At 35.4% G+C, this 22,632-nt stretch overlaps 1 protein-coding gene across 7 annotated transcripts in view; it reads right to left on the bottom strand.

The window, feature by feature from the left end:
• The window catches only part of LOC121414489 (arf-GAP with Rho-GAP domain, ANK repeat and PH domain-containing protein 1-like), a 123,772-nt gene that overhangs the window by 88,715 nt on the left and 12,425 nt on the right, over positions 1-22,632 (bottom strand). For all 7 annotated transcript variants that reach the window (XM_041607688.1, XM_041607695.1, XM_041607705.1 and 4 more), the window contains exons 2-7: positions 18,967-21,905; positions 12,820-12,921; positions 12,025-12,078; positions 7,580-7,618; positions 3,363-3,406; positions 1,231-1,312 (exon numbers count right to left, since the gene is read on the bottom strand). In XM_041607688.1, the coding sequence (XP_041463622.1) occupies positions 1,231-1,312; positions 3,363-3,406; positions 7,580-7,618; positions 12,025-12,078; positions 12,820-12,921; positions 18,967-21,768 (3,123 nt within the window). In that variant the 5' untranslated portion in view covers positions 21,769-21,905. The remainder of the gene's footprint in view (positions 1-1,230; positions 1,313-3,362; positions 3,407-7,579; positions 7,619-12,024; positions 12,079-12,819; positions 12,922-18,966; positions 21,906-22,632) is intronic.

Below are 22,632 nucleotides of genomic sequence, written 5' to 3'. Positions count from 1 at the left end.
TACTGGGTTCGTACTAGAAGACTACATGAGCTGAATATTGCATTCTAGATAAGAAATGAGGAAACATTTGAACAGTTGAGGAATTTTCAATGTGACCATGGCAAGTGGGAAGGTGCCTTTAAACTACGCTTTAGCGTTAGTCCAACAATAGAAAGTAAATTTGAGCCCCTGTATCGGTCACAAAAACAAAACTGAAACTAGACTATCAAATCAACATGGAAGATGTCATGATATACATACATGTACACACATAAATAGACAAGCTACATGTATTTCCATGTATATACATGTACTTGCTGTACTTGTGTATCCGTTTTCAATCTAGCTTGGTATTAATGCATTTGTATGCTAGAACAATACAACCCAACTAATTATTCATTGAAGTGTATTATGCTATGTTTTGTGACTTATAGTTGAATATAAAGCTCTTGAATCGTTCTGTTTGAACCTATCTCTGCATCTGTCTCTCTCACTCTCTCTCTTTCTTTCTTTCTTCATCTATGTGCATCTCTTTCTTTTTCACTAATTTCTCAATATATTTCTTTTGCTGTCTTTCTTTTTTCTCTTTTAAATGATTAATAATAGAGGCACATACTGTACATGTACTTGAATGCATCTGTTATTTCCCTATTAAGTCATTAATTCACTCATTTTAGTACTTTCAATCACATTGGGCAGCCCTTTCAATTATAGGAAGGATTGACAAAGGGGTCCTGCATATTGTTTTGTTTGTTAAATGCACATTTTCTTTGTAAATTGCATGTATGTAGAGGCATTGAAAGTTAAAGTAATAACCATTATGAATATTGCATAGATTTATTTTGTAGATTTGTGTACAATATTTAAAGTTCAGGCCATTATCAATCAGATCAAACTGTATACATGTATCAATACTTGGAAAAGGCATAGACATACATGTACATGTACATACTGTACTGAGGACAATGGGGTATTTCAAACCTCACTTAAATTCTACATTCTTCACATAATCACATGGAAAATTTCAAAATGTATCTTATTTAAAAACCAATTAAATAACCCATGTACTTTGATTCAAATGTTCAGAGAAATCTGGATGTATACACTGCTGGACCAATTGGTATGAATTCAATAATTGTAAAACATTGTTGAAATCATAAAAATTGACAACTGATTATCATTCAAACATTTTGTTCCATTTTCACAGATTGATTATTTTTCTTCTGACATTTTTCTGGTAAACTGACTTACCGTTCTCTCATTCTCATAGTATCGTAGTTCCTTCCCGTTGAAGACAAACCACCTCTTACGGAACCCTCCTTTCCCCTGTCTCCTGAAAAAAAATCAAATACAGAAAAAAAGAAAGATTAGAAAAAATGAGAAAAAATAGGTGTGAATAAGGGAAATAATTATCTGGTCAAGAAATTTAAACTCATGTTATGCTGATGATAATGACGAAGATGATGACAAAGATGATGATGATGATAATAATGATGATGATGATGATGGTGATGATGATGATGGTGATGATGGTGATGATGATGATCACCATCATCATCATCATAGGTCTAGTTCTGGTACATTGAAACAAAATTATCTATATGAAATTATGAAATCTTAGCTAAAATCTGAAAATACTGATGATCACTAACACACAAAGGCAATATGTGGAAAAATGTCTTAATATTGTTTGGAAAAATACCCAACCTTTTCTGGAATTCTGTGCTTATTTCGCTTATTTCTCAGCAATTACACATTTAATTCCAGAGTCATTTGGCACATATTTTGTGTACATACAAACACTTGGGTGGTAATTTTATTGGATTCTGTTTGAACTCATTTTGAGATCGTTACCACATATGGCATTTATCTTTAATTACTTCACTTCTACACAAAAAATCCTCTCCAAACCACAAGAAAACATCTGTCATACATGTAATACTATTATGTACATGTATTATCAAAGCTATACTGCTATACATTAATGTACAATGCTCCCTTGTGGTATATATGCACTTTCTCTTGCCACAATCAAAATATGAACCATATTCTGCTTATCAAAACAAGTTAGCCACAAATACATCCCATGATTAAATTACACAGGGGGAGGTTAACCACTCAACAAGCAATGGTATGTGCTAATCCACATTACACCATAGCTGCCAATAAAATTTACCAACATTTGGCGATATATGTTGGTCTGTCACAGAATTTTTTTTATTATTTTCAGTATTCTTTTGTTGTTATTTATTCATTCATATTTTCTATTTTTTCTAAGGTTGATTCATTTTTTTCATTTACTCTCTTATCATCTTTAATTCATTATTTTTCCAATATTTTTTCTTTACTTTTATTTTTTCCAATATCATTCTAAGGGGGAGGGGTTAGCACTTATATGGATTTTCAACAAAATATTGTGTTGAAGATCACTATCAAACATTAGTATTTCCAATTAAAAAAACAAGGTCAATTCTTCACGTTTCTCTTGCAAGACTTTGCAAAAAAGTAGGTTATTAAGAATGATTGGTAAGAAGAAAAAAAAATAAAAACAGCTTAATTCCATTATCATTTGCATATGAGATATTTAGAGTATTTTCAATATAAAGCCCCCAGTCAAAATTCCAAACATGGGAAATAAACCCTAATTCTAACTATTAATATCCATGAAAACCTGTCCAAAATTGATGTTAAATGAATGCTTTCCCAGCCCCATCAGCAGTTATTAATGGAGAGAATGAATTAATTCCTATTGCATTATTAGTTTATCAGATCAATCAATTAGCTGAGCCACTAACATATACCCGTACCCAAATGAGACCCATTCATAAATGGTATTCATAGGGGTAATTGGTTCGATTAGGCGCTAACAGGTGAACAGTTATTAGTTCCTGGGTTTTTTCCTTTGTAAATTACTGGTTGTCCAATTCAGTTAGCCAGTGGTTCTTAATAAAACAACATTGTTACCCTGGATTTTTTTTGGACAGGTAAGGGTAGTTCAAGATAAACTTTTCAGTCACAATCAGAACATCAAAATATCTGAGATGATAACATTATTTTTTGAGATTACAATACTCAGTATCCCTTGGGTGGCCTTGTGTGACTGTCATCACAATATTGTTTAAAGGCCAGCTTTGGATTTTTTTTTTAAATCATTATTTTGGAATAAAAAAAATGAATTGACATGGATGTTGAGATCTTTTTTATAGAACTTTATAGTTTGCAGTAAACAGCGATACAAAATAAAATTGACGCGATTCCTCCTCCCCCAGCAAGTACTAGAGAAACTTCTTTATAAAGTTGGAAGTACATCCAGAGAGGTCTAATCGCTTCTGGCTGCACAAATTGACACCATTCTTGAATGAGATACTGTCCAGCCAACTTACCCTTGACCACACTTCCATAGATAGCCACTTTTCTCAAGCTTTGCCTGAAATGAAGAAAAAAAAACCAAGATATTATGGTTCCGTTCTTGGAGATTATTGTCACTATATTCCGCCACCTTTTCACACATTATCCTTTGGAGAAAACTTAAAGATATACTCTAAACAGAACACAGCAAAATAATGAATCTGTACGACTATAAGCCTACAGCTATTAAACATTGTGCTGAAAAATTATATCACTGGACTTTCTTTTGCGAAAGAGCGACAGAAATAATACCCTATAAGATCCTGACTAACATAATTTCAATAATAATACCTGCAGAACAAATGTTTTCAGTGCAAAACTACCTACTTTATAGCAGTAGCACACCTGGACAACCTTGGGGGGCACTGCAAAGATTTTCTGAACCACCCCCCCCCCCCAAATAAAAAAAGGAGAGGGGTGAAGGGTCAACACCATTTTGGACGCCAAAAAAGGTTCACCTCATCCCGCCCCCCCCCCCCCCCAAGGTACACAAGTGTTTCAGAAATCTTCCCATAAAATTAATAACATACCGACACAAAAATTATGATACCACACAGGCACACACCACAATGACAGATTTAAATTTACAATATCTTTTATTTTCTGCACTTTAACGTTTCTCATATTTCATGGAATATATTTGATATGCATATTCTTGTAATGTCATTTCATTTGTATTCCACCTTTGTGAAATGGATTGTTAGCCTTAGAATGTGATGATCTTCCATAATAAAGATATTTGAAGACAGACATCTTACTGAGTTTAAACTTGTGAAAACAAGACCTAAAGAAAGGGTTAAAAATGGACGAAAAAATTGCCATTTGGCCTACACCCACTTCAACTAATACTGGTCTCTATGAGGCTCTGTTTGTACAAAATCAGATAGACCAATTATTTGTTATAAAATCATTATTTATTCAATGATATAAAGCTATTAACATATAATTTACATGTTATTTATAAATAATAGAATGTTGAACTATTATTCATAAATAATGAAAAATTTAAAATTATAGAAAAGTGTTATGAATAAAATATAAATTTTATGTAAGTAATTGTTATTACTCAATAAATAATGATTAGGTACTGTATATAACAGATAATTGGTCTATATACTTGTTATTTTGTTACATATGGTGCCTCATATGTCTCATCCCACATGGTCTACATGTAATAACTAATTCTACTTCATCTACTATTGGTCTAACTGTCATTAAGCCCATTTCCATTCAGGCTATACCCATTTTGTCTAATATTACCATGTTTACACTAAATTGGCTTTTGCTTCGGCTTTTTCATAGCGTGAAAACGCGATTAACTTGCATTAACTCGCGGTTCAGAACCGCGAGACGATGCAGAATCGGCTTTTTTACTACGTGTACAAACAGAAAGCCATTTCTGCATCGGCAATTGGTGCGCATTTATACCATTGTGACGTAATTGTAAGCGCACGGATCCAGCGTTGTCTTTATTATGAAGTATATTGTTGGTGTGCGTATCATTTCAGGTTTTTGACACGCGAGCCGATTTTGCACCGCGAGCTGTAACAACGTGTAAACGCGGTGCAAGATAAACAAAAAGCCGATTCTGCATCGATCACATATTAACACGCTAATTATGGGTCTACTGTACTACGTCCATGATAATATCCACTTGGTCTCACACTCTGATTAGATGAACTGCTTTAATAGTAATAAAAAGATTAATTTGACAAATTGTAAGATTAGTAGACAAAGTGAAAATTAGAACATCTAAATAAGAATTTGACTGTGTATTAGATCAAGTGCAGTGTAGACCAAATTGATATTAGACCAAACAGGTTTAGCCCAAGTGGTATTAGACTATCTGTAAAGTAGACCAACTAAATGTACTTATACAATGTTGTAGACCATGAATAGACCAAGTGAATATGAAAAGTCATGATTCCACTCAATCTGTGTGTTCTGTGAAGGTTACCATAACATTATGACAGAATCAAAATTTTGACTACCATAAATAGGCCTACACCTCAACTAAAAATCTACATCAAATTTAAATAAAATTCACTCAGTTACAATTCATCATGATGCACTTGTGTTTAAAAATTCGCACGTACTTGACTGCTATGAAATTCATGGCTGTAGGAGATTCTACATGTAATTTCAATATTCAATATAACTGCTGTAATAAATGAAACAAAGTTGGTATGAGAATGGAAGCACTGTGACGGGCCTTTCAATGGTCAAATGACACCAAATGATATATATTGCATTTTCTGTTTTGGGGTTCTATTTTTTTTTCTTGGGGAGAGGGTGTGTGCACAGGGTGAGGGATTCTACCATGACATGAAATACTGCTGCTCAGAGGAATCCCATGAAAAGGTGATACAATCTAATGATAACATGATACATGGCTGACATGATAATCTTCAAATACACAGAGCTGACAAATTCAATAAACTTTTTTTGAGAATTAAAATACTACATGATGCATAAAACGGGGGTCGTTCTGAATACATGCCCTCGTGATTTTTCCATCGCAATACATCACATGATGGAATACTAGTATGGAAATAGCGTGATCATTGAAAAAATGCAAAAATCAACACATTTTTCTAACCTTGATTTGATGAAACACCCAATTTCATTTGACTATATAACATTGCCTTTTGAAAGATTTTTTTTCAGTTTCTCTACCTTGAATATATGAGTAGAATGCTATCAAGAGCTGAGTCCATTGTACACTTCAATTCAGTTTATTAAAGTCACAATACACTGGATATACGCTTTACAAATTTCATTCAAACTCTGTAATTACAGAAAATATTACATTAAATTCAAACTTTCTTGCTAAGCAAAGAGTTTGAAAATAGTGAACTTAAAAGAAGATGAAATGAAAGTCACTATACAATGAAAATGGCAATTTATGCTATACATCTCAATTGCGACTTTAACTTGCATGCATAAAAAAAAATTGGCAAGTTTTGAATTACATGTACATATTATGTATTGACTTTGCCAGTCAATTATTCATGTAACTTTCACAATATCTTTTATAATAATAATGTGAATATGGTACACTATTAAAGTGCATACAATATGTAATTATGATGCCTTTCACAAATGAATCTATTCAATGAGAAATTATCCTTTTCTTTTTCATGAATCATTAATTCAAATTTCATCTCTAATATAACATCCTTATTTTCACTTCAAGATATTTTTCCCATTTTATATCATGCTGACTTTCATATCAGAGTTTAGTTCCTAAAATCAACCATTGCGATTATATACACCTCATACTGAAGAAAATATAATAACAAATAAATGATTTGAGTCAATAAGTACACCATACACGTAGTATTAAGACCAATAATACAATTTGATTTGATTAGACAAAGTGATAATTGATTTGACAGAATCATCATTATTCCTGGTATAGGGTGTAAATCAAATTAATACCATTCTCTGTAAAGTACCTCATGCCTTAATGAACAGCCATTTAAAGGAGAAAGAAGTTGACAGGGAAAGCTGATCGCATATGACGTCACAAATTTAAAAAAAATAAATGTCTAACAACTTTTTTATTTTTCTCAACTCTTTGCCAATATTATTATTATTTTCTCTGCTTTTATCATAATAAACTTTTTGTCAGGGTGAACTTCCCCTTTAACGCGAGCTACTCATTACATTCTCTGAATAGGCAATGCCATGAAACTTGAAACAACAAAATCATTGTTCAAAATGCTAATCGGCAACTATTCAGTATATCATTTCTGTAGTGTAAATCATTGATTTTTTACTCATAATCATTTTTCAAAGTCTGAAAATGAATAGACAGTTAATGATTGTTGCCAATTTGATGAGCAAAAAATATTTATTTAATCCTTACATGTAAAGAAAACTGTGTATACAAATACCTTGTTATGGAATACGTGCAAATGAAACTTGTGCATTACTCACAGAAGGAAATTAGAGAAGAAATAGAGAAAAATCAGATACTAGGAATTTAGATATTTGATTTTGAAAATGTGTGTGGAGTAAATGGATGACATCTATGTAGGTGACACATTATGATTAGTACAATATTGGATGAATATCATGAATTATGGAATGACGTTGATTTGAATAAAATTTGATTAGATCCCAAGTCAACCCCATAAAGCTCTCATCTATATACATGTAGTTTTATCAAATTCAAGTGACATTTTACCATAATGCTTTTCCGTCGAAGGCCATTGGAATCATAAACCTATTTGAATATGAAACATTTGAGATATGATACGATACACAGCAAGAAACTGATCCACCATCGTGCTGCACTCAACCCAGGTGAGATAAATTATGGGTACCTGGCGGGATTCCTAGAAAATCTTGTGTTTGTATTAAAATCTTGTAGGGCTAAAGACAGGGTAATAATAACCAAAGTCCCATTTAAAACACAGAGAAAATTACACAAGGGCTTGGGGCAAATTGCCCCCCCCCCCCACAATAAAAAAAATGATAAAATAGCCTGTCAAAATAAAAATATAGACCTTGACATTCCCCATTCACTGTAGAGCTAATCCAATGCAATGATGCTGCAGTTTTAAGCAATCAGTTGAGGCAAGGGGCCCTCCTCCCCACCCCCACCCCCCAAAAAAAAATTGCCTGCTTTGGCAGCACAAGGAGACATCAGATGAAAATATTCCCATTAAATATGTGCTATACAAGAAATGAATATCATTATCATCAATCTGTCTGGAAGATAGTGGAAGTGGATAGACAATTCACAAAGGAAGTCTCTATTACATTATATTTTGATGGAAAAGATAACTAAAATGGAATCAAAGGAGGAACTTCTAAATGTTACACTACAGGGGAACAACAATTCAACAGAGGCCATTCCTATACAACTACATGATAAAAGGCAGATGTAAGCATGCAGACAATAAGATGTTCATTAAATAATTCTTAAATTTACATTTTATTTTATTGTCTTTAATATACTGATTACATATGAATTTGATTGCCAAATATCGAACATCTGGTTTATTCACAAATCGGTATAAACCATATACATGTATGTACATTTATGTAACACCTCAATTATGTATTTTCCTTCTTACTTTAAGGAATTTTCTAATTTTATCCATAAATGTGTTGAAACATTTGAAAATTTTAATTATTCATTCTTTCAAAAAAACTTTGGGGTTGTTCTAACATGCACATCAGATGACATGAACAAATGCAGTGTTAAGTGGTTCAAACTGCTCACAATGTATTTCATTGCATTTCAAAAGAGTTTTAAAAAGTACTTTAGGTTATTCACCTTATACATTGTAAAAAATGTGAAATTTTTGCCAAGTAAATTTAAAAAAACCTGGTGCAAATTTTGCTAACCTTATCTCTTTGTACGTCTGGGAGAAACCAACTTTTGAAAAAAACAACTCTTGGCAAAGATGTTGCATGATATTTCATATCGATGCCAGTTTTTAGTGTTTTTGCCAGAATTATTGAGGGGAAAACCTTACTCATGTACAAGTAGTTTTTCAGCTTTTAATGTACATGTAAAATAATCTGAAGAACCTGCTGACGTAATATTGCACTCTCATATCAAAGGCTGCCAGGAGAGAGAGAGAGAGAGAGCAAGAGGACACCAGATCTAAACTTTTCTATGATAAAATTATATGTGTTGCAAGAAAAAAAAAATAAGTTCAATATATTAAAAAGCACAAGTTCCAAAATCAAGTGAAAGTCCTTTGATTAAATGCCAATTTGTAGCTGATGATTTAATAGTGTTCCAACTGCAACTCAACTTTCTTGCAGAAATAGCTAGTAATCAGACTTCACTTGATAAATCTGGGATATTTTCATTATTTTGTAAATACATGTTATAAGGGCTGCATCACAGGGGGTGGGCAGGGAGCAACTGCCCTTCATGTAACTTGTCAAGTAGAGAAGAAAGGAGGGAAAGGGGAAGAAAGAAAGAAAGAACTGTGTGAAAATATTGGAGGTCTGGGTCGTGTAACTCTATATTACCACTGTTATTCCATTGTGATATTAAAAAAAAAACTATAATTTAATTGGTCTAAAGTTTGTGACACAAGTACATGTACATGTATATGAAAGTATATCCCATTGACTTTAAACACCAAAACATTGCTGAGCATTGTGTGCTGAATTTGACCCTGAACAAGACTGAAATGTCCTATTAAGATCCATTGGATTTCATCCAAATAAAAACAATCTGAAATATCTAAATATTGGAAAGTGTTTATAAAATTAATTCTATAATTTCATCTTTATACAACTCATTTGTATACAAGTATTGTTGGAAAATTCTGAAACTCTCTACATGTATCATTCATGAACTACTCACGCCACAAAGTTCTGCTGCTTTTCAATGTTAGAGCTATGATATTTATTGTAATTTTTACATGCAATGTAATGTACATATACAAGGATATTTACCCTGACTATATATTATTCTTTTGTAATGATAATAAGCATATTCATATACATGTACCCTACATCTATTGAATATTTGTTTATCACCCCCATGCAGAGCATGAAAGTTAAAAGAATAGGTAATACAAAGCAAAATAAATAGACACTATTTGATGCCATATCCTGGTCAAGACAAAACAAACAGGATTCTGGACCCTGTCGAATAAAGCTTAGTGATTGATCACTTTGCTCATTTCTAAGATTGATTGCATGATTTATTGTGTATGATCAATTGTAAAAATAGGCTATACGATTAATTGCTAGGCTTTGTGTCATTGGGTCAAGAATGGACAAAAAACATTGCACATGACTCCATTTCCTTCCTTCTCTCTATCCAAACAAGGATATATAAGCCCGCTACATGTACATGTATATAGGTTGGGCTCATGCAATGTTTTACCCTAGAATGTTTTTCGAAGACTTATTGTTCAGATCATATGTGGATGTGGTCAGGCCATTAATTCATACACGTCGAGTTAAGGGATCATTTACCCTAGAATTCACATTTTTCAAAGATGTTATGTTTCAATAATATAGATGTGTTAAAGTACTTTTCCTTGACAATTTGTGTTCAAGTGTTCATTTTCTCAACCTCAAATCACTTTTTAGAGATGCATTCAGGCAATTTCTCCCAAGTCATAAGAATGAACACTTTTAATATCAATATGCAAAAATTTATGCTCAGTCACATGATATTGCTGAACTTATGTCACAAACAATCGCTTTAGATAGTGTTAAATCAAACGTTATAGACTGGAAGCATAAATTTAGAGCAGCCAATCTTAATTGTGAAATTGTTTCAAGGCTAAGATCATTTTTTTTCTTCAAAATTTTGAATAAAAAAATTAAAAATCATCATTCTTACAATTTTCAAAAATTCCATATCTAGGAGATAATTATATTAATGGCCTTTTCACATGTGAATCTTGAATCATCATTGTAATAATGATTGTAATTCATCTTTAGAATCATCAGACCTTTCACACGCTCACTCGAAAACTGGTTTGGATTCGAATTCCCGAGTGAAGGCTGTATGTGTCATTGGTGACTTGTCAATCAGAGCACTGCATTGCAAATAAAAACTATGATGAGTGTGCGTGACAATTATCTACGGAAGTGCTTGAAAGGTAAAGTGAGCTCCAAAAGATGTTTTGGAGGTCAAGCCTTTCACACGCACAATTGGTACAATTTGAGTGAAACTTAACTGGAATTCACCTCCAGAGTAGAATTTGAATTCATGATTGTGATTAGCGTTCGTGATTCTTATCAAGTTCTAGTTTGGTTTCACTTTCACAGGTGCTCAATATTTGTCATAAGCCTTATTTTTCACTGGAATCATTCAGATTATGATTTTTTTTTACCTTGTTAAAGGGCAGTTAGTGTCACTTTTTCTTAAAATCCTACTACTTGTCAGCTTTGCAAATTGAAATGCCAACTCAATACACGGGTATTTCGGGAGAGCATTTACCCGAACTGTAGTCTCCTCTTTTCAAGATGACCTCTTGAAAAGCAGTGAGTTTGACCCGGAAGTAAAGGTCAAATTTAAAGGAAACTGAGTCCCCAATGGAATGATAATTGGGAGTTTTCTTGGGCACTGTTTTGTTACCAGAAATTTTTGTTTAAGTAAAAAAGATATCCTGTTTATTGATTTATATTCATGACGAAGCATACAGTCCTTATAATGTACATTCTGTTGTCATATAAAACAAACCCCCAAAAAGAATAGATATACATAGAGTTCATATAAAGGTATGCCATTATCTGTAAATCTCTAAAACTCACTTAATAGTACATACATGTACATTGTACAGTGTATGTCTTCATTGAAATCATTGAACAATCACTGAACAAATGAGTAAATATAGTAAGCAACTGAATCACTGAACAAATGCATAAATAAGCAACATAGACATACATTCACAAACATGCATTGCTATATAAGTACATGGTCGAACAGGCGCGGATCTAGCCAGATTGGACACAGTAGTTTTGGGAGGCTGACTATTGTGTAAAAACAATATGACCCCTGAAATGGTATTGCTTTCAACCTAGCTAGATCCGCCACTGGTTTCACATACACGATCATGAATGACAAATGCAGTATATGGATTAACAATTTTGAATTTTAGTAACTTGTAGTCATTGACATTGGAGAATCATTAAACTTACCGGAATATTCCCCCTAGTTGATAATCTCATGGACAGCCTTCTACGAGCTTCCTCCTATGACAAAATAATCCAAAACATCAATTATTACAAGTAAGTTTACCAAGGAGACAAAATTGTTCATAAAAGTCAGAGGCTCTGTGCAATATCAAAATTTGTTATTCTATTTTGAACTCACAGACTAATGAACTTTCAAATATTCATTGGCAGGTGGCCGACAAATAGCTGGGATTTTATGTAAATCAAAATTTTGACTTGTCTATTAGAGAATCTGACTCACTAATTCACATGCATCATTATATTATTACATCATTTCACTGACATCTTGATCCATTTGTTTTTTTTTCTAGTATCATCTTGATTTGTTGACCACTCAGGGTTCAATTTTCAATTGTGTCTATTGAAGAGTTTTATATAAACAGGTACCAAAATTTATCGCCCAATGACATAATTCAAGAAAATTAGTTACAAATTCAATGAAAAGAAAGAATGAAAGGTGTTAAGAGATCTGGATAACCCATAACACGATGGGTAGGAATTAATCGCTGTAGGAAAGAACAATTCTGATTGGTCCCTAGTCAGTCTCCTAAACAAAATGCCCATAGAACGATGATCTTGATAGGCCATTTCATTTAATAGCGATAAATCGCTAACCTTTGTGTTTAACAGATCCCTGGTTCAGGGAATAACACAATTCTAAACATTCAAATGTATAAAAATGTTCACAATTAATTTTCAACAATTAACGTAGGGACATTGAAATTTTGAATGATACATATGTACATCAATCCAACTTACAGGAACTTTCCTCTGGTATGGTCTGTCCGATTGCCGAATACTTGCGTAATAAGAGCTCTTCCTGTCGAAGGTATCGTCCACAGCTCCGGTGGAGGATATCCCCTGCAAGTTGGGGGGCAAAGCACAGCTTATTACAGACATGGATCAACTGGACAATTCTTTATAGGAAAGAGAGAGGTGTCAATCCCTCAATGGGTGGAATGGAGGAAACTTTGAGGAAAATTTTGGTGTTCCTGACAGAAAGGAGAGACCTAATATTGCAAACTAATGATCCTGATAAAATAGAGTAAGCTTTGAAAAAAGGAGAATAATGTTCAAGAGATTGTTATTGTTGATGATTTGGCCCTACAAATTTGTCCTTAAGTTTGGATTTTAGAGCCACTTCAACTCAATTCACTCTCATTTTATAGAGATTCTGGAGTTCTGTAAGTCAGGCTAGCAGAGGTTCCTTGATAAACAGTTCCTGAAGATGACCAAATTGTCCTTTAAGGTCTCTACTTACAGAAGTATTTCCCAAACTAAACAATTTGCACAGGTATGATTCTAATCTTCTGAAGGATCAATCCAGATCATCCATCACTAATCTCCGAGAAAGAAGTCCCAAACACAGTAGGCAAGAACTTCACTTAAACTTAACTTGTTGTAGCATGAGCAATGTAAAACTATGATGTACAGTACAAGTAATTCCAAGAAATTTCCAAGGGACATTAACAGATTAACATCACTTTCTCCTCTGCAATCGCAAGCACATGAATGCGTTGGGTACAGTATTGTCCAAAAAAGGAAGCTTTCCCACCCAAATACTAAGACGTGTGTCTGTAACAAGCAACATAACCATTGTGCTCATCAACTGATCATGTACATGTAGTTCTCTGAAAGTAAAGTAGTCAAAACACATTCAATTTTGAGCAAGCGAGACAGCTTTTTAGATAATGAATCCCATGTTTTTGCGCCAACTGCTAATTAAGTTACCCAGCTAAGGTCAGATAGTATCCAAAGCTACTCAGTGATTGTTTAGCTCAAAAGCTCCGACAGGCAGGGTTTTAATTAGTTTCTAGATCTCTAAGTTGATTGAGTCACAGAAATAATCATCCAAATTTTGTTGTTCAGATTGCAAATTAAAGGATCACTTGGATACGCCAATGAGAACATTCATTTGCTTGCCAATTTTAACTCTTTCGACTTCAATAGTTGACGTAATGCAACTTGCATTTGTTTCACCTCAGATATAAATCAATGAAATTAAAACAAACTTAGTCATGTCAGGTTTATTAAAATCGATACCAAGCAGGGCCCTCGGCCTGCGGGTCTAACTTTCAACTTGAAAGATTTCAATTTTTAAATAACTTTATGTATTTCAGTAGTGGGATGATTGGGGGTATCTTCAATATCTTTTGTATTTCCCTAAAACTATTAAACAATTCAGATTTAGTTCCAATGAGGTAATTGATAAATGATTTTAATTTCATGCAACTGTTTTTTTTATATTCCAAGGGGTATTGTCATCCTGAAGCTACATGTACAAACAAGTTTATATTGTATTCACATACAATGCATTCCCATGTAGCAAATACATTATACAAGGATATCAGGAGAGGAATCTACATGTTTGTTTAAAACAGTGTGTATGTCAGTGGCAGTGAAGGAGTTAAATGGCACTGGTCCTAGTTGGTTTCCCTGGGGTGTGGCCTCTAGCCAAAGCCTACACTTCAATCTGATATCAAAATCTGCCCAAAGCCATAAACCCATAACTGATTAAACTGATGAAACTACTTGATCATTTTTATATTCTGAATCTCATTTGGTTATACTATGAAGCTAGCTAAAGTTTAATATGCCACAGTTTCCACTACTAGTATTAAATTTAAATGCGTGCCAATGGTAAACCTGATTTTTGCAGTCCCATGACAAAAGGAAGTAACTATATGGAAAGAGTTTCTTATTTTCTTAAATATGGAAATTATGTCATGATTTTATATGGAAATATATAGAGTAATTTCCTTTTGAAACTATCACTACTTCAGTAATAAGCCAGTTCGTAGTTCCATCCTGCCCATGATCAAAAGATTCTGCGCATGATCAGAAGAAGGTCATTTGACCAACATTTTCCATGAAGTAACTATGAACTGGTCTATTGGGGCTACAGTGTGTGACTCAAAGTCCTTGAGCATCATGTAGAGAAAAATGTTAAGAATATATCCCAAATCAAGAAATAAGTCAATTTTGAAAAATTTTGTTTCCTTGGGTCATGGATTTTGCACATTAAGGGAAAACCTAGGGGTAGAATTATGGGACTAAATAGGGGTTCCAAACCAAAATTTGATTTCATTATTGTTTTAAGGTTAGAATTCAATCACAATACAAGTGGAATGCCTCTGGCAGTCTCGCCTGCATTAGGCAGACCTGCCAACCTCTGGGAATGAAAGTGTATTCTGTGATAAAAAAGTGTATTCTTTTAAAAAAAAAGTGTAGTTCATAATAAAATGCGTGGCGCACTCACTCATCGCGGCGCTCAAGCTGCATGCCAGCTAAAATGCGGACTGCTCTTGCAGATGATTTTTTTTTATATTTGTATATCTCACCCTGGTTTTACAACAAAATGAATGAAAACAGACAAGTTACCTGAAATTACATTGATCTAATTACCATATTTTTGTAAGTTTTATGAAATAGAGACATAGAGAAAGAGATTATTTTCCTCAATAAATTAAGATTTTGTAAAAAAAAAGATTTTTAAAGAAAAAACGTACTGCCGTAATTCGGTTGCAAAAACATACTAAATACATGTATGCCAAAAACGTACTGGTTAGCAGATCTGACACAATTCGATATAGCAGCAGTGCTGACTTTGAAAACAGCTATTAAATAATTATTCACAAAAGAAAACAGTCATATGATAATAAAATACTATGTCCATTCTCCCTTGACCCAACATGACCTTTTACCATGATCATGTGACCTACGACAGGTGCAAAAGCAATCATTCATACATGTACTTGATTACCCTTATGTCTATGTTTCATGAATTAGATCCATAAACTTTGAAGTTATGATGCCATTTCAACAAATACCAGGACATGGCCAAAGTTCATTGACCCTAAATGACCTTTGATTTGTGTTACATGTATGTGACATGAAACTCATGCAGGATGTTCAATAATACTTGATCACCCTTATGTCCAAGTTTCATGAACTACATGTAGGTTCATATACTTTCTAAGTTATGATGACATTTCAAAAACTTAACCTTGGTTAAGATTTCAATGTTGATGACGCTGCTGTCGTCGCCACCGCCGTCGCCTATACTAGTCTCGCTCTGCTATGCAGGCGAGAGAAAAATGGAGAATGAAATACATTTAGCTCAAGTTATATAACAAAATATGTACCCCAAAGAAAAAAATTCATAATTTCTCTTAATTCAAACACATGGCTGCAAGATAAACAATAAACTAGAAATCATAAATTTCAAAATTGATAGATGAAATAACTCAATAATTACATGCAAATGATGTTGATTTCTTACACTAAATACAAAGCTCCATAAAGGATTTTCATCCAAATTAATAGAATTCCAGTACTCCTCTTCATCTGCATAGTCCCCTATACATCTTAACTTGTACTGACTACTAGATAGACGTCTACGCCTACACTGACCTCTACTTTTGTCCATGAAGAAATGCATGTCTAACAGTCTTACATGACAATCTAAAGTGTATCTTAACTTACAGGCAGCTACCAAAGAGAAAATAAATCAAATAAACCAACCTATTAGTATTACTCAAATTTTTTTACTCTTTCTGTTTTTTACAGTCCTTTTAATAAGGACTGACACTAATTTCCAAAAAGATATTATATTGTATAAAGAATAAAGTACTGTAGCTTACAGGCAGCAACCAGAAAGGAAAAACACTGACCTATTCCTCTTTGTTTTTCTCTTTCTGGCTTCATCCTTTCAAGCACAACGTAAACTAATTTCCCAAAAAGATCGCATAAAAATTCAAGTACTTTAATAGCTTACAGGCAGCAACCAGACATCTGCAGGAAATAAAATGAACTATTCCTCAAACTTCTCTACTCTTTCGGGTCTACAGTCCTTTTCAGGACTACACTCATTTCCAAAAGATACTCAAATTCAAAACCCCCCATTTCTTGCCTATTTTACTTCTTCCCTAACCACTTTTTCTCAGTCCTTTCCTGGACTTTACACATGATGTACCTATACCACCTTCATAAAAAGTAATAAAACCCTGCCCAAACCCCAAATCACATCCACAATAATAAATCTGATTAATATTGATTCCTTGATCTTTTGTATTTACTACATGTACAGTAGTCTACATGTATGTGACAATCAATAAATCATAGATAAGTACGTCATTGGTGTGTAAACAGAGGTCGTTTATCAATAGAATTTGATCCTTGGCCTATCATGGAGGAAATATGGAGGATCTGAAACAGGAAGTAGAAGAAGCATCAAAGACTCCAATCTTCACCTCAAATTATCAAGGAAACCATTGGTATTCAAGCCTTGTCATACATATACATATATGTACAGTATAATTCTGAGAATCAGTCAAGTAAGAATTTATGATAAGTGTTCTGAATGTACGCACAAGGTTTACTGAACAATAATTTTAATATATAATATACAGTCAACTCTGCATATAAAGTCAACCATCCGTATTAAAGCCAAATAATTGCCTTACATGAAACATTACTTCAAACTAGAATATGCATGATATTAACATATTTTTTTCATCAAATTTCTAATCCTTTCATCGTGTTTCTGTGGTCTGAAGAGATTCAACTATTGAAACAAGTGGAATGCCTCTGGCCGTCTCACCTGCATCACGCGGTTCAATATAGCAGTAGTGCTCACTTTGAATACTACTCTAACTCGCACAAGATGTTCAGTGATACATGGTTACTCTTATTTCCCTTTTTTATGAACTAGACCAATAAACTTACAGAGATATGATGGTTATTCAACAAAAAACCCAAACATGGCCAAAGTTCATTGACCTTACATGACCTATGACCTTGATCATGTGACCTGAAACTCGAACAGGATGTTCAGTGATACTTGATTACTCTTATGTACAAGTTTCATGAATCAGATCCATAAACTTTCAAAGTTATGATGGTAATTCAACAGATACACCCAATTCGGCCAAAGTTCATTGACCTTTGACCTTGGTCATGTGACCTGAAACGCACACAGGATGTTCAGTGATACTTGATTACTCTAATGTCCAAGTTAAATGAACTAGACCAATAAACTTTCAAAGTTATGATGGTAATTCAACAGATACCCCCGATTCGGCCAAAGTTCATTGACCCTAAATGACCTTTGACCTTAATCATGAGACCTGAAACTTGCACAAAATTTTCAGTGATGCTTGATTACTATTATGTCCAAGTTTCATGAATCACATCCATAAACTTTCAAAGTTATGATGGGAATTCAACAGATATCCCCAATTCGGCCAAAGTTCATTGACCCTAAATGACCTTTGACCTTGGTCATGTGACGTGAAACTCATGCAGGATGTTCAGTGATACTTGATTAACCTTATGTCCAAGTTTCATGAACTAGGTCCATATATTTTCTAAGTTATGATGACATTTCAAAAACTTAACCTCAGGTTAAGATTTCGATGTTGATTCCTCCAACATGGTCTAAGTTCATTGACCCTAAATGACCTTTGACCTTGGTCATGTGACATGAAACTCTAATAGGATGTTCAGTAATACTTGATTAATCTTATGGCCAAGTTTTATTAACTAGGTCCATATCCTTTCTAAGTTATGACGTCATTTCAAAAACTTAACCTCAGGTTAAGATTTGATGTTGACGCCGCCGCCGCCATCGGAAAAGCGGCGCCTATAGTCTCACTTTGCTTCGCAGGTGAGACAAAAAGAGACTCCAGTGTTGATCAGTTCCACACACAGTATACATGTATTCTCATGTCAGACTAAAGTTATCTAAAATTTGATCATATTCACCAAGGGTACCATCCTCAAACAAACAAGAATGAGGCAATATCATGGGGAAAGGGCAGTTTAAAGACTGGGAACACAGGTTCGTGCAGGGGAATAGGTACAAGTAATGAAATAGAAGTAGAAAAGGTGTCATCAATAGCTTACCGAGTCGATTGACCTTGCTCCATCTGGAATAGTAATATGAAAGTTATCTTCCTCATCCGTGTCAATATCATCTTCTTGGAAGTCAATGACAATCACATCATCCTCTTCAGGCAAAGAGCTTTGTGAAGATGACTTTGGAAAGTGTTCTAGGAAGTCATACCCATCTTCAGCCTCTTTCATATGGTCATCCCCAAGCTGCATGAGGATGTCTTCTGAAGAATGGGATGGGGAAGGCTTGTCAAACTTCTGAGAGTCTATCCTGACGGGAGGGGCAGGAGGAGCCCTACGTACTGGTAAAGGTGGTGGAGAACTGCTTGGAGGCAAGGGGATATTGGTGCCAGGCAAAGGGGGTGCAGGACGGGCTACAGAGGAAGGTAATGGAGGTGGGGAATATTCAGGCATGCCCTGATCAACAGAGATTGATGGTCCAGCTGGGACGCCGAGAGCTTGCGGAAGAGCGCGAGCAGCCAAGGTTGGAACAGGAGGAGGCGGACCTACAGGCATATCATTGTCAATGCTGCTTGATATTCCAGGTTGTGCTGCTGAGGCTGGCAGGACAGGACGAGCTGACGTTGGTACCGGTGGTGGGGGACCTTCTGGCATGTCTGGATCAGTGGTGCCTTGCGAATGCCTCTCCGGAGTTGGTGGTAGAGGACGGGCTGCTGAGGTTGGTATTGGTGGTGGAGGGCCTTCAGGCATGCCCCCTTCAATAGTGCTCAAAGGTCTTGCATCACCTGTGACACATTGCATCAATGGTAGATATGTAGCATCTTCAGAGGACTCACCAGCAGGAGGGGGATTCCTGTACTGAACAGAATGGACCTGAGGTAGTGGTCGCGATTCCGGTTCCCAGATAGCCCCATAGAGGCTCTCATTGTCGACGGATGTATTCAAATTTGTGGAATCTTCAGTAGAGTCTTCCTGGTTCAAAGATGTATCAGGGCTGGGGACACTCTCTTGACTCTGGGTCATGTCTCCCGACTGTCTGTAATCATCAAGAATAGAGATAATCTTTTCACTGTCAGTTGAGGCAATACTTGATAAGGTGCTATTTGGGTTTAATGACACACCATTGAAGGGTACATCACTATGATCAGAGTCAGGCCAATGTGTAGCTGATACCATGTGGGTGTCATCTTGGCTGCTCCTGCTCGAATGATCACTTTTTCTATTGGAATCTATTGAAGGTGATGAACCATCTCTGCTAGTGTTTGACTTAACAAGACTGTTATCAACTGACATGCTTTCATTAAGGTCCTTGCTGTCAATATTTGCATTCACTTCTGTAGTGTCATTCATCCATTGATCTAACATTTCCAGATCGGCTATTGAAGATATTGTATCATCCATAAGAGATATTGCAGGCACAGATGGTGCAACTTCAGAAGTAGGAATAGGTCGGGGAGGAAGGGGAGGGAGTTGGACAGAACCCTCTTCAGCTATCCCAGGAGGAAGTGGTGGTGGAGGGTTTCTTGTTTTGAGGAATTCATTCAAATTCTTTGGTTCTGATACTGATCTTGGATGTCGCAACTTCTTGCCAGGAAGAGGTGGTGGTGGTGAAAATTCCCCCTGAGCATCACTATCTTTCACCTTGGAGGAGGTAACTTCGGGTGGCTGTGGCACTGGTCTCTGATCTCCTCCCTTAAAGCTAGTAACATCAGGTGTCCGTGACACTGGCCTCTGTTCTTCCCCTTTGATAGAAATAACTTCAGAGGGTTGCGGCACTGGCCTCTGATCTTCCCCCTTGAAAGATGTAACTTCAGGAGGCTGTGGCACTGACCTCAGATCACCCCCCTTGAAAGAAGAAACTTCAGGTGGTTGAGGCACTGGCCTGTGAAGTAAATCATCCACAGGAAAATTGGGAGGATCACTTCTAACTGGTGGAGGAGGAGGAACAGGTCTTGTACTGAGATCAAGTCCTAGTTTGCTTTCAGGACCATCATGAGTAACAGTCGCAGCGGAGGGTAAGGGAACATCAGAAGTCACCAGTTTACTATCATTAAAAGGATTAAACGGGCTGGTAATAAGGGGATCAAACTGATCTAGATCATCAGGTTCATCTATTGCGCTAAAAGGATTTGTACTGACTGTCGAAACCACCTCCACACCATGTATGGCCTTTGCTTCTTCTTGAGGTTGACTAGCGATTGCAGCATCAGGATCAACTTGACTTGATGAGAGGGAAGACACTTGTGGAGGAAGAGGACCTTGTGGAAGCACTTGAGGTGGAACCGGAGGTGGTGCTCTTGGTTGAGGAACTGGTTTCCCCCTCTCTGGTAATGGTGGAGGGTTATTTCTCTTGCCTGTTCCTTGTTTAACCCTTGGCTTAGGAACTGGCTTTTGTGACCTAGGTCCAAGCAGTTCATTGTCACTTTTGCTCCTGAAAGAATCATTTAACATACATGTAGGTGTGCTCTTCTTAGGAATATCCTCACTTGACAGGCCCATCTGAGGTGTCAGCTCCATGTACTCTGTTTTATCAATACTAGGTTTCATGATGACTGGTTTCTTTTCCTTGCGAGGTGACGGTTTAGGCTGTCCAAGGACTGACCCATTGGTATTTGAATTCTGGCCAGAGAACTCCATGACAATGAGATTAGCCTCACTAGGCAACCTGCTCAAGATGCGCTTCTGATACCCCACTTGCGTGATTCCAAGTCGCACAAGGTCTGCCTCTGTGATGTGGCAGCACTTGGACAGGTCAGTATAGCCAGAGAAGAGGAAGTCATTGAGGAACTGGTTGAGATGGAGTGATTGGAGCCACTCTTGTACTGATGCTGGGCCGTTGCCAGACCCCGCCATCAATGCTCTTCAAGGGACCTTCTAAACGTTGGCTCTTAGTATACAGTATGGCAAACGAGGTGGAATTTTAAACCAGACTGGATTTCTGCTACATATTCGCTGTCCCCATTTTGATTAGCTTCATACACAGATCCACCCTGTAAAATGGAAGAGAAAGAAAATATCTGTTAAGTGGTAGCTCTAAAAAAAGTCATCAATATCATCTGCTGAGAACCAGGTAATTTATCAATTGAACCAAAGATCAAATATCACTGAATACTGATAGATTATTCATGTACTCAGCCTGTAAAAAACTTTCTGTTTCCATCAATAATCACTCTATTCATGCAATAAAAAAATATCAAATTCAAAATTGATTGCATATTGATTGGTCTTTTAGTGCAATGCAATATGCATGCAACACAAAATGTGTAAGAACTTCCACATGAGGGTATTCCATGTTTACAGTTCCTTTCTGGCTCTTAGCAGATGATATCCTGAGAATGATAGTGTAACATGGCAAAAACATAAATTATATATACAATCTATGCATGTACATGAATGTACATCAATTGTTGAAGTAGAGTGAACCTTAAAGGACAAGTCCACCCCAACAAAACCTTGATTTGAATAAAAAGAGAAAAATTCAACAAGCATAACACTGAAAATTTCATCAAAATCGGATGTAAAATAAGAAAGTTATGACATTAAAAAATTTCGCTTCATCTCACAAAAACAGTTACATGAACGAGCCAGCTACATCCAAATGAGAGAGTCGATGATGTCATTCACTCACTATTTCTTTTGTTTTTTATTGTTTGAAATATGAAATATTTTTATTTTCTTGTCATTGTCATGTGAAATGAAGTTTCATTCCTCCCTAAA

This window comes from Lytechinus variegatus, chromosome 1 (assembly GCF_018143015.1).
Source record: "Lytechinus variegatus isolate NC3 chromosome 1, Lvar_3.0, whole genome shotgun sequence".
In the NCBI taxonomy this organism is placed as follows: Eukaryota; Metazoa; Echinodermata; class Echinoidea; order Temnopleuroida; family Toxopneustidae; genus Lytechinus; species Lytechinus variegatus.
The sequence above is the reverse complement of the archived record's forward strand: the minus strand, read 5'-3'. Positions and strand labels throughout refer to the sequence as shown.